Raw genomic sequence first — 12,610 nt, 5'->3', positions numbered from 1 at the left:
CTCGTCGTCCTTTAACGTCCGTACAGACGCTACAGTATTTGCGGATGTTACTGGTAGCCTACGTCTGTGTAAATAGCTCTTGTTATAGCGTGGACACCTGCGGCTTATAATCAAGTGCGGCTTATATATGTACAAATACATTTATTTACTTATTTTTAGCCGGTGCGGCTTATATCCAGGTGCGCTCAATAGTACGGAATTTACGGTACTATAAATCTGTATAATTACTGATGTGAACATGTTTACAGTCTGTGTAAAGAGTGTGTTATACAGAGATTAACATATCACCATGCAGCCTGATATTTATAATACTCTATAATGAGGTAGAATATGTCTGTAGATATCAGGATCAAACTAAAGTAAGCTCTGATCTAATATAACTTCTGTCTGATTTAAGAGACTGACAGAAACATGAACACAAACAATCAGCGGTGGGGTAATATAATATTAACCGAGCATCACGCTGCTGTCAAATATTCAGCATGAGTTTACACACACATTACCAATCCAATAATCACAAGTTGATCATGTTGTACATTTAATGACGCTTATTAATAAATTGTGTTATAACTTCACACAACCTGACACAGACTACAAAAACAGGCTGCTTGTTTTGGTGGTTAGGAGGAGACAGACAGGCTCAATAACAGAAGTCATAAAGATCACGTTTCTCCCAAAATTATATATTAATGTTTTTTATTTTGCATCTATAATCATTAATGAAGATTTTATGTCTTTTAATGGGTATTTCCCTGTTTTCACCAACATATTATACAGTAAACTGAGGATTTCCTTTTTCTCATGTTCTCTCTCTCTCTTCCAGCTCGTCCTCGGAGGATTGGAGGACCTGACCACTGCTTCTCTTACCAGGGCGTTTGGTCTGATCTTACCTGGACGGCGGTCTGATGTGAAACACCTGAGCCACAGAGGACGCAGCTCGCACGTCCTGAGCAATGTTTGACTATTCATTCAAAAGATGAACGGAAGAAAAGAGAGGCTGTTTAATACCGAGGTTTTTCTTATAAGCCACATTTTGTTTTTGTTATTTTTAGATTAATCTGCTTTAACTTTAAAATACTGTTCACTCATTTGCCTCTTTCAAACCTGTATAACCCACAAAAACCTTAAATACTGCCTCCATCTAACTGAACAATCAAGTGAAAGAAAGTATCTTAAAATACCACACTATGTTTTTAAGCACAATCTGTATTTGTTAAAGTTACAAGACTCGTGTTACATTTCATGTGATTGAATAAAATATAATAATGTAATTGCCTTCTCAGTCGTGTCTGTATCATACCACTCTACTGTCTTTATGTTCATGCTGTCTTTAACACTAACCTGCATTAAATGTTCAGCACTCGAGTGTTGAAGTACTTTTAAAGCTGTTTGTTTCCCAGCTGTGACTTCTGTCATTGCCCTTCAAGAACATGAGACATTCTATGTTTTTACAGCTTAAAACAGGAGAGAAAAGGTTTAAATCAATAAATACTTTATTTGATTTATAACACATAGTGTGAATGATGGTTCAGTTATAAAAGTGAGGAGGTTACAGGTTTGAATCCCTGTCTGACAGGAGTCTCTCTGTGAGGAGTTTGCATGCTCTCTTCCTTCCACAGTCCAAAGGTGTTCACCCAGAGGAGAACAAAGTAAGGGAGACCATCAGGTGAGCTGGCAGGGGTATCTATCAGCCATCTTTCTTCTTCCTTGTGTCTAAAATGAGGATGATAAAAAAACAATGAGATAAACATGTTAGACAAGGAAAAGAACCAGAGAAAAGGTCCATACAAGCAGAAACCTTAATGAAACAGATTCATTTACCAACTCCACAGTTATGCACAGAAACACATACTCTGTAAATGTACATAGACCTGAAGTAACTACTGACAGCAGATATAACTTAAGTACTATGTGCACCACTACTTTCTATCATATAACATATTTTCACCAGCATATGTTAGATCACTACACAGCTTATGTTGCTAACTTAGCTTAAAATAGTTTTAGTTCGTTTTTTGCCAAAAATAAAAGGTTTAATAACCCACAGAGTTAAATAAGATAGATAGACAGATAGATAGATAGATAGATAGATAGATAGATAGATAGATAGACAGACAGATAGACAGATAGACAGATAGATAGATAGATAGATAGATGGATCCTGAGGGAAATTCAAGGCATCCAGTAGCAATAAACAAGACATACAGGACACGGAAAAACGTTTAAATTCAATAATTAATATAAAAAGTGTGATTTTCTTAATTCCTGAATGAACTACGTTTAGATATTTGACTTGAAATGTATGGTGGTTTTGTACTCACCTCTATGGTCGGTAGATGAATTTCTCTCCGTAAAGATTCTTAAGTTCTTGGCGTAGCTGGGCTGCGTAAGCTATCAGAGCGGTACGCAAAGTGGGCGGGGCGTGTTGCCAGGGCTCCTCCCGCCGGACCCTACTGCGCAGACTCTGGTTGCAAAATTCCAAGATGACAGCGCCCATGAGGGCCGTAAAAAAGCTTCACGAACGTAGAACGGAAACAGCTACAGTCCACACCCACTGGTTTGACGGCGGTGGACAAACAACGACTTGGTACATTTCCGCCACCTACTGGTAGCGGGCGGGTACTGGACTGTGCGTCACAACAACAGTTCTTTATTAAAACTGTTTTTATTTTCCTTTTTTATTATTTTATGCACTGAAAACGGCAGAATAATAATCAATGTCACCTCCAGGGCTCCGTATAAAAGAAACAAACTAAATAGATAACGTAAAAAAACGGTCAGTATGATTAGTTAATACAAAAAAGGAGAAGTCTTTTTAAAGAAATGTGGTGGAGAAGCTAACCCAAAGTGGCTTTCCTAACATGTAACACAGAAACAAGTTATTACAGTACCCTTTCTTTTTTCCTTGCCTTAATTAATTAATTAATTTAGCTGTTCATCCTTTTAAGAGTTTGTGTTAACATTTTGTATGTGTTAAATTGTCAATAAAGATGTCCAAAAGAAGAATCCAAATATTATTATTTTAAATGTTTTATTTTTGTTTAAAAAAATTAAATTACACTTCTTCTACGGTGGTTTCACGGTAGCACGATGACTCATCAGCGCCACCTGTCGAGTTGCAGGTTGTAACTTCAGCTCTGAACATGTGTGCTCGCTACGAGGTGACGGCGACTGTAGCTAGACAGTAGCTAACAGGTAAACCAGGTAGTACGGTACTTTGCGTTTGGATTACTCTGCTGTCAGGTGGTCTGTCAAAGTCCTGCCGACCAGGAGCAACGCTGCCCCCTTTTTCTTCTTTCCTTCTTTTTTTTACACTGCAGCTAATTTAGCTAACGACAGCTAGCTGACCAGCTGCAGACTCTCCTTAAAAAATGGCCTCTGTTTCAATCCCTGCATGTACCAGTGCACTCTTATTGGATATTGAAGGAACAACCACGCCAATTACATTTGTAAAGGTAGGTTATATCCCTTTTTTGTTTGTTTTGTTTCACACTTGGCCTGCTTAGTCATTGAATAGCATTCTTAGCTTTCCTGCAGGTGAAGTCAGCACAATAATAACACAATTAAACTACCTTTGACTATTTTAAACCTCACGTTAAGTCATTTTATAACTCCTCTTATTCACTTTTTCATGCTTACTCACGTGTTGAGTAATTATTTTGCAGCCAGTTCGCTTTAAATATAAATGTTGCTTCTTCATCTGACCATATGTTGCGTTAAAGTGACATCCAAATAATCGGGATTTATCATTTCCTACATGTAATTAACGTTCACTTTAGCCTTCAAGACATAATAAAGACCAAATATAGATGGGAAAATCTGAATTATACTTCTGTGAGAGCTAATTTATTGTAGGAAGGAAGTACCTAAAAACAATAATAAGAATACAACTTTATTTATGATGAACTTTTAAAAAACGCAGGTCTACAAAAGTCACAAAAACAAAACAGCGGTACCACAAAAAAAATGCAGAAACATTATTTAACCCGGCCATCACAAGACACATCATAATGACGTGTCAGCAAAATACAGCTGTTTGATGCAATGTAATTAAACCTGATTTTAATTCATATTCTTCACATCAGTGTAATATTGTCAGTGGATTGACTTATTATCATCCTCACCAAATCTAATAGTCATCACACAGCTGTCATGAGTTGTATTACTCATATTTCCAAATGTCCCGTATGCTGTGAACGCCCCATAAGGTAATACAATGAGACATCTGGGCTTCATCTACAAACTGATGCAGCTGCATAGAAATAATTTAAGCATTTTAGTTAGAGTTTTGTAAGTAAATGCAAACAAGAGCATTGTTTGTCTTAATTATTTTATAAAAAATATTCGTAGTCTCTACTGACAACGTTTTTTCTTTTTCAGGATGTATTATTCCCTTACATCAGGGAGCACCTTGAGGATTATTTGTCCTCCCACTGGGAAGAAGACGAGTGCAAGCAAGATGTTCATCTCCTAAAGAAACAGGTAAAGGAGGGCAGAGGGAAGGTGGGAGGGTCACGCAAACATTTAATTTATTGTTATTTCCTTTTTTTTAAGTCTTAAAATGACTCGGTTGCGAAATTGTTTTTATTGGAAGATAACGGACAATACACGTACAAAACAAGATGATAGACAATTACAGTACAAGCCGAAAGAGGTGTGTGCGTTGGTAATGGTGTGTTTAATAGATTTTGGAAATACTAGGAGAAATAGAAGAGGTCAAAGTGAGAAAAAAGAGACGAAGCAATACAGTTCACAAAAATTAAGTAAACTATATAAGTATTATATTTAAGTATTGGTTGCAATTTTTTTTCAATGTGTCAAACACCATTGGCTACAAGAAGTCCAAACTCTCAGTCTCAAATATGACACAAAAAACCTGCTGTAATGCTGCGTTCAGTGACACACGTCGTGATTGTTGCTGCAGATTGAAGAGGACATGAGACAGCATCGTTCGTGTCCCGTCCACACCGTGGATCAGACGGTGCACACGGACGAGGAGAAGGCCATCAGGGAAGTCGTGGATAACGTGCTGTGGCAGATGGCGGCGGACAGGAAGTCCACAGCGCTCAAACAGCTCCAGGGTCACATGTGGAGAGCAGCTTATTCTTCAGGGAGAATCAAAGGCGAGTAAGTACAATGATCCTTTTCCTCACTTTGTGATTCAGACATATGCTTTTGTGATTTGGCAACATTTCAGAAACTTTAACGACATGAATAATTAACGTGCCTGCAAATGTCATCCACGAGGAATGTTTGAAAACATCTTTATAGCAAATGAACCGTAAAATACAAACTCTGGTGATTGAACTTGAATTGTGAGTTTTTGTCTCATGCAGATATTATGAACTTTATTATTATTAACTTTATATCTTAAAGTTCAGGGGAGTATTTCGATGCTGAACTTGCTGTCCACTACTCGAGAGACGAGTTTTCATTGGTTTTAGGGGAGTGTGTTATTCCTGGGCTTGACTCCATTAGCCCATTAAACCAATGAAATATTAATAACTGAGATGTAAAACACAGTCAGTGGATGGTGTTCAGTTGAAGTGGCGCAGCATGATGTACCTGCAGAGTCGAGCTGACAAAATGTAAATTAATCGAGGATCAAATAGTGATTTGAATTATTTTCTCTTCACTGTTTTTTTTTTTTTTTTTGCTTTTTTGTTTTTAGGATTTTTTTCAGTATTTATAAAAAATCCTTCCCTCAGAATCTTTTGTTCCTTTTTATTTGTCATTTGAACATATTCATAAGATGATTGTAATCAGATGAATCAATAATTAAAGCGATACTCACCTGAAGCCTTCCAGCTTCTATTTAATAAAAGGTTCATCTTAGTCAATGAAACATTGACTAAGATTGTGCTCATCATCATAACGTCTTTATCATCCACTTTTGAAGTAGTTGTGAATACTTGCTCTTGCTGCTCACAGGGTCTATCAGGATGTCGTTCCTTCCATCAAAAGATGGAGAGAAAAAGGACTCAAAGTGTTCATTTACTCCTCTGGAAGTGTGGAGGCACAAAAGCTTCTGTTTGGATACTCCATCGAAGGAGATGTTTTAGATGTAAGTAACCCTGACTTCCTACTTCGTACCCGTATTCATGCCGTGTTAAAACCTCGTTTTCTCTGCTGTATTGTCTCCATTAAGAACTCAAGATGTTGTTTTTAAATCCTTTCAGTTATTAGACGGTCACTTCGACACCACTATCGGAGCTAAAGTAGAGAGTAAAAGCTATGAGAGGATTGCGGAGAGGATCGGCTGTCCGCCTGAGGAGATTACCTTCCTGACAGATGTCACTCGAGGTCAGTATGTTTGTATTGTTGTCATTATAACCATCTTGTGCAGAGAACTGGGAAAGTGGCCTCTAACTCCCACTGTGGCGAAGAGTCCAGTGATCCTGGAGCGTGCGCCCTGAGCACCAAAGCTGCAGGAGTTTTCATGTCAACAATTTTTTCTTTACTTACAGTGTTTGTCAAAACTCAGGGATACACACAGTTTGTTTGTTTTTTCACAAACTGGTTGAGTCATTTTTATTTCCGTAGGAACGGCTCACCGGTATGCGTTTCCCCTTTTTCAGTTTGCTTTGTATTAAATGAGGCTCAGAAATCTCGACTTATTTGTTCTCTTGGATCTTTGTGGTTGCAGAGGCTAAAGCAGCTGAAGAGGCCGGGGCGAACGTGGTGGTGGTGGTCCGGCCTGGAAACATGGAGCTGACGGATGAAGAGAGGGGCCACTATAACCTCATCACATCCTTTAGCCAACTTGAACTGTCGGGACGTGCTTAACACAGAGAGCACAGATTTTATTAATCTATTTCTCTTCTCTATAAACCCCTCCTCACACTTTACCTGCCACCTTTTTTTCTTGACTTTTTTTTTTTCCCACTTTGAGCATTCAGGACTTGTATGCTGCTGGGACAACAGTCAGGATACAGAAGTCCCAGCCTGAAGGACGTTTATCACGATTAGTCTTTCAGGATGCCTTTCCTCGGAACCTCTCATGGACCTTCTCATGACCTTCGACTTTGCTGTTTTAGACCAACCGCAATTGGTATCCAGTTCTCAACCACTCCAATGTTAGTCCTCTGTTATGTGTGTGTTGTATTTGTCCCCATTTTCTAAACATGTTCCAGTTGTGCTGTTTCCTCCCTCTAAAGACATGAAGTTTTATCCTGTGATAGAACCTTGTAAATGTTTTAGAAAGTAGAAACCACAGTAGAGATGTATCGAGAAATGGTGCTGCTGACAGAGTTCGCATTTCAGACTTGGTTTGAATGTTTTAATTATTCCCCCCTTGCAGGTGAATGCTGTCTATTTAAATGTGCCATGCTTGTTGATCATTATGTACTGTTGGTGTTGGAAAGTTACCTGATCAAATTGCCAAAATTGATAATTTATGTGTGAAGCATAATTGGTAATGGTAATCTAAGAACTTCCAATAAATGCCTTGTCTCACACTTGTCTGTCTCCTTCTTCACCCAAAATATTAATATTTAACTTTGCCTTAAAAGTATTTTGTTCCCAAATCGTGTACATTTAAGATCTGAAGCTTTTCATGTTCAGCGTTAAACACAAGGGGCAAATATTCCTTAAACAAGTTTCACAACCATCCTCAGTGGAATCATTGATACTTCCATGTTGAGGAAAAATCAAAAAAGTGGGAGTTCTGTTTATTCACTTTCCTGCTGAGGATGATAAAGTTCAATACAACTGTCTAAAGCCCCTTTTCAACCGGAGGAACTATCCCCCAGAACTATGGTCTTTTTAAGGACCCATGTGCATTTCGACCAGATTTACCCAGGTAACTGTAGTTCCTGCTAAATCTACTGAAAAAGACCCTACCACCAGTTACTTACTGTGTATGTAAGTAAAACCAGTTCAGATGTGCTGCTGGGAAGACTTGTTACCTGTGGCGGTTTCCCAATGTTTGCAGTCTTCATTGACTGCTAACTTGCTTGAGGCAGTTTCATATTTACCTTCCAAACATTAGAGCAGCATTTTGAGACTGAGACGGGTAAAGTCTCCTCCAACTCTTTAAAGAAAGTTTTTGAGTCCATTTCTCAAAATGTTAGCTTAGCTCTTTCCCAAGGTAACAATGCAGCCTCTCTGCAGCCTAGCATAGCCTAATAAAATAAACAAAGAATCCACATGATGATTTAAACGCTACATAATCTGATATTTGAAGATGTGTGAGCAAAACCAGGTTATGTTTTTCTCCTTTTTCCTGTCATTATGCAAACATGGAAGTTTATTACTACTCATTTATATTTGTCCAAGCTTAAGATTCAAGAGTCCATCTATTTGTAATTTTTCTCATGAATCAACACACGTAAAAAATATGAAATGTTGTTCTGCGAGCCCCAAGCAGTGTGACGGAAAGCTAAAAACAAAGCTCATTGAGCTTTATTTAGAAAAAAGAGAAAACAGTTTCAATAGAAAATGTTTCACTGTTTTCAAGCCTTCATGCTAAGCTACGCCTTATCTGGCTATAGCTTTACAAAACCCATTTTCCAGTGAGGCCTACTCAATCACTCTGCATTTCTACAAATGAAAAATAATCCTGAAAACTTGTGATTAAAAAGAATATTTCATGAAAATACACTTTAACAATAGTCAACTATCCTCACATCCATACAAAGAAAGGGATAAAAAAACAACATGAAAATCCAAAAAACATGGATTTCATACTCAAAGTATTTGTATAAAAAGAGTTCCTGACCAGATATAATACATTTTTAAATACATCCCTTTAGATCTTTAACCCAAGACAGCACAACACCCCTGCAGTGGGCCTGGTTGGAGTGTAGACACTTTATGGGATCTCTCAGCGGTTTTCTGAACGACCACAGTTATCTGTGCACGTAAGGCCAAAGCGGTTGTGACGAAACTCGACGGCGAAGGTGCTGAGGAAGATGAGGAAGAACATGACCAGCGCCCACTGGCTCTGAGCTGCCTCCATGTGGAGACGCTGAGACATCAGGGAGAAATCTGCACGAGGGTGGGTTAAGGGCGAGACATGCAATCCATGAAAACAAATCACTTTCTGCACTGTGCATTAAGACACTTCCTCTGACACCTCCTGTGACCCGCAGCAGCCATGTCAGGCATTCAAAACAACTATAGAGATTGTCTCACTTGCTTTTGTAGGTCTTTAGGAGGCATCACTATCAAGTATGTTCGCTCGTCTTCATCCTCCTGAGGTCAGAGTTAAAGGATACAGAGTATCATGCAGACTGTGATGAATCCAGACAACAGGAGACGCATGATGCCAGTCTTCCTCCCCTCGTTCTTTATATTAACTCTCAGCGTGATGAAAGACTGAAGCCAGCAGAACAACGTCCCCAGGCCAAACGTCATGAAAGTGCCGAGGTTGTGGATCATCTCATCTGCAAACAGCTGGAAGGAAATTAAGTCTCTTTATCAATCTACAAACTAGCAGATAAAATCTACCAGACGCGGTGCGTGTGTCTGCGTTTACCTGGAAGTTTCCTAATAGTGTCATCCCAAAGCAGCCAATAGAAAAAGCGCCCAGAGTAACAATATTCAGGTGTCTGTTTATTCTATGTTTTAGTTGAAGGTATCGGAGGACAGCAATAATGAACCCTGTGAAACAGAAGAAAAACAAAAGGTTAGGTTCATTTAACGACTTGAACATGGCACCTAAATAATGAACACCGGTGGAGCGTTTCTTACCAACAAACGCAGCCATGTTCATGACCTCGCTGAAGATGCAGCTGGCTGGAGGAAAGTTCCCCGCAATACTAAAAAAGAGCAGAAAGAGGATATTTATGTTTCCTCGTCCACTATGAATACCATCAACAAGAATAAATATGCATTTATTGTTTAGAGGCCAATTATGAATACAAACCTAATGTAAGGAGGGTACAATGATCCATTTCTCCTACAAAACAAATAAAACATCTTAGCGCCAAGAGATATTACCATCATTCTTATCTTTACATGTTTTTATCTCATATAATAATTACCTGTATTTTGTACCCAGAGGTGCTACCTTCTCATTATATACAGCCACAAAATACCTACAAAAACATAAAGGGAACTTTACAGATGTGCAACAGGTGAATAAATATACAATAAAAAATGTTACTTCATGCTGTTAAGGAGTGAGTGGAGGTCAGTGTGTGACATCAAGGTGATAGTTGAAAAGAGATACGATAATAAACAGAACTTACACCACCCACAGTCCAGCTGCAGTGAGACCTGAAAACAGAGGAGGAAGCAGAACCCAGGGACTGCACCCAGACATCGTGTCTCACCTGAAACCACAGAAGAAGAAGAAGAAACTCCGTTAGTATGTCTGGGAAATTTTAATTCAAGATTGTTTTTAATATCAGGGATGTATCAGAACCGATGGGAGTCTGTTGAAAATAGTGATGATTGGCAGAACAACATCTGGACGAGTGTGATGATGCATCAATACGTAAAACAATTTAACGACCAGCATGTGGAAGAAAGCAGTGAAATAAAACAGCAGAATATTGATGTATGTGTTCACTGATCACGCGGCGAATGGATAAAAGATTCTGCTGTTTTATTGGATCAGGGCAAACTCTGTCAAAAGTTTTAAAAAAGGGCAACAACATTCTAAAGTCCACTAATTAATAAAATAAAAATAATAACACAGGTTGTTTTTCTTTTTTTCCAGGCACACATTCAGAGACCCACTGAAAATGGGTCCACCACCCACTCTGCATCTTTGCACCAGCTGACTTTCGGTGTTAATGAAACGAAACTTAAGGAAAAAATACAGAGGACATAACCTCATGTCCTCAATGGACACTGCTCCAAAAAAAACCTGCTTCACAATACGTGTGTAAAGAGAAGCCACTTGGACACTGTCTAAACAGACCAATAGACGTCTCTGTATCAAAACTAAATGTTAAAAACAATAAACATATTCAGAGGTTATGAACTTATCATACCTTGATTAATTGATAATAACTTAAACTGATTACTTAATAATGCATTTTTTAAAAACCGTGTTGTGTTACACCCTTATAAACTCAGCAGCTGCAGCCTACTTATGTAACAGGAACATCTGGCGGAGGCGGATGTCATCCAACATGCAAACTCATGCAAACATCAAAAATGAGAAATGGAAATTCTTGTTCAGTTTGTAAATAAAACACACCTGACTTCCGCACCTGTTCGGTCCTTTGGAGTAGGTGGGCTCTTATTCCTCACAGGTCCCGGTTTTCGGTGTGTGGAGAATTACTGAACAAACACTTCCCACCTGCTTTCTTGATCTATATTTATTTTTGGTTGCCTTTAAAATAAAGTAAATGTCCCGTAATCTATCCAGTGTCGCTCCATACATTAGTAAAGGTATCCCGTCTGCGTCATTGCTTCCTGCAGACAGAGGAGCGTGACTTCCGCTTTGTGCGTCAGTCCTTCAAAATAACAGCATGACATTTAATAAGTATTCACATCCTTCACTGTACTTAATGCTTTTAGAGTTCATTCACCACTAGTATTAATGCTGGTGAAGTTAGTATTCATAAAAGCCTAGCTACCTGTTACTTTTGCATCTTATTTTGTTTTTTTGATTGAAGCATTATAGGAGCAAACTCCTATAAAAGCATTTATCCGATCATCGTACACTCAGTGTCAGTGTGTTCTAGACATGTTGAAGATCTCTCGTTGTGCTCTGCACGTCATTTCGTCAAAGTGCGCGGCCACGGCGTACCATCAAACTTTGATGTCTTGGCGCACCCCCTTTTTTTTAACCTTTGATGACTGTAAGGCCTGGTGGTTGGCCACGTGTCACGGCTGCACGACCGCGGTCGCACTCTCGCGGTCACGACACGCGCCGACATGCACGGGGTGCTTCGGTCCCTTCATCACCGCTTGCGGTTTTAATTTTTACTTTATACTTCTAGTTTCTGCTTCTTTAACTGTTTTCACTGCTGTAGTTAAACGTTTGTTTATTTAAGCATTTTGTTTATTTATGAAAACGAAAAACAACCAGAGGTGATGATGTCACGTGCCACAAAGGTGAATAACTCACTTCAAAGGCAATGATGTCACAGAACATTGTCCGAAATCTTAATACTTAAACCCGAAATGAATCGTTGATTCATTACGAGCCCAACAGGAAACAGAGATGGCACGAGCAATGGAAGACTCTCTTGAGAACTCAAAACTAAACGCACTGTACTGTGACGTGCAACGTCTTATGGAACTTAGTATAGAAAACGATCAGTCATATGTACAGTTACATGAGTACCTAATGGGGAAACTGGTAGAGCTGGGCGACCTCAGAAATACAAGGCAGAGTCATGAGATCCCATCATATGGCGAGGTCATGGTGGAGGATGAAGTCTTCAGTGCAATGAAACTAACTGAAAAAAACAATCAGTTACAAACACAGCTACAAGAGTCCATGAACAAAACACAAGAAGAGATCGACGTCCTCAAAAATAAAATGAAGATCCCATCATACAGCGAGCCGACTCACACCCAAAGACCTTCACTGTTGACAAGGTTTATGAAGTACTTCAAATGTAGCACAAACACTTCTGATTAAGAGGCATCAGTTTGAGTAAACTCCAGAAAGGTGTTTGGGTTCCCCCCGGGTGCTCCGGCTTTC

The 12,610-nt window shown here is 39.0% G+C and overlaps 2 protein-coding genes across 3 annotated transcripts; one reads left to right on the top strand and one right to left on the bottom strand.

Annotated features, from left to right (window-relative positions):
• The first annotated feature begins 3,090 nt into the window (after positions 1-3,090).
• Positions 3,091-7,457, top strand: enoph1 (enolase-phosphatase 1). The gene is made up of 6 exons (XM_079363825.1): positions 3,091-3,455; positions 4,381-4,482; positions 4,925-5,127; positions 5,932-6,064; positions 6,180-6,303; positions 6,647-7,457. The coding sequence occupies exons 1-6, from the start codon at positions 3,372-3,374 to the stop codon at positions 6,784-6,786; spliced, it is 786 nt and encodes a 261-aa protein (XP_079219951.1). The 5' UTR covers positions 3,091-3,371; the 3' UTR covers positions 6,787-7,457.
• Positions 7,458-8,717: 1,260 nt separating this feature from the next.
• On the bottom strand, positions 8,718-11,476 carry tmem150c (transmembrane protein 150C). 2 transcript variants are annotated; one of them, XM_079363826.1, is made up of 8 exons: positions 11,153-11,476; positions 10,194-10,277; positions 9,987-10,040; positions 9,869-9,901; positions 9,694-9,761; positions 9,479-9,603; positions 9,219-9,396; positions 8,718-8,988 (listed from the first exon to the last, which is right to left on the bottom strand). In XM_079363826.1, the coding sequence occupies exons 2-8, from the start codon at positions 10,265-10,267 to the stop codon at positions 8,825-8,827; spliced, it is 696 nt and encodes a 231-aa protein (XP_079219952.1). In that variant the 5' UTR covers positions 10,268-10,277; positions 11,153-11,476; the 3' UTR covers positions 8,718-8,824. The 2 variants fall into 2 exon arrangements, with proteins under 2 accessions (XP_079219952.1, XP_079219953.1); XM_079363827.1 differs by having other exon boundaries at positions 11,166-11,476.
• Between the last annotated feature and the right edge of the window lie 1,134 nt (positions 11,477-12,610).

This window comes from Symphodus melops, assembly GCF_947650265.1.
Source record: "Symphodus melops genome assembly, chromosome: 16".
Taxonomy (NCBI): domain Eukaryota; kingdom Metazoa; phylum Chordata; class Actinopteri; order Labriformes; family Labridae; genus Symphodus; species Symphodus melops.
The sequence above is the reverse complement of the archived record's forward strand: the minus strand, read 5'-3'. Positions and strand labels throughout refer to the sequence as shown.

What these genes read in the sequence shown, in the direction of transcription:
- tmem150c (XM_079363826.1), bottom strand. Translation starts at nt 10,267, where the DNA reads ATGTCTGGGTGCAGTCCCTGGGTTCTGCTTCCTCCTCTGTTTTCAGGT. An exon ending in CCTCTGGGTACAAAATACAG is followed by an intron (nt 9,902 to 9,986) that starts GTAATTATTATA and finishes TTTGTTTTGTAG; the next exon opens with GAGAAATGGATCATTGTACC. An exon ending in CACTATTAGGAAACTTCCAG is followed by an intron (nt 9,397 to 9,478) that starts GTAAACGCAGAC and finishes ATTTCCTTCCAG; the next exon opens with CTGTTTGCAGATGAGATGAT.
- enoph1 (XM_079363825.1), top strand. Translation starts at nt 3,372, where the DNA reads ATGGCCTCTGTTTCAATCCCTGCATGTACCAGTGCACTCTTATTGGAT. An exon ending in CGCCAATTACATTTGTAAAG is followed by an intron (nt 3,456 to 4,380) that starts GTAGGTTATATC and finishes TTTCTTTTTCAG; the next exon opens with GATGTATTATTCCCTTACAT. An exon ending in TTCATCTCCTAAAGAAACAG is followed by an intron (nt 4,483 to 4,924) that starts GTAAAGGAGGGC and finishes TTGTTGCTGCAG; the next exon opens with ATTGAAGAGGACATGAGACA.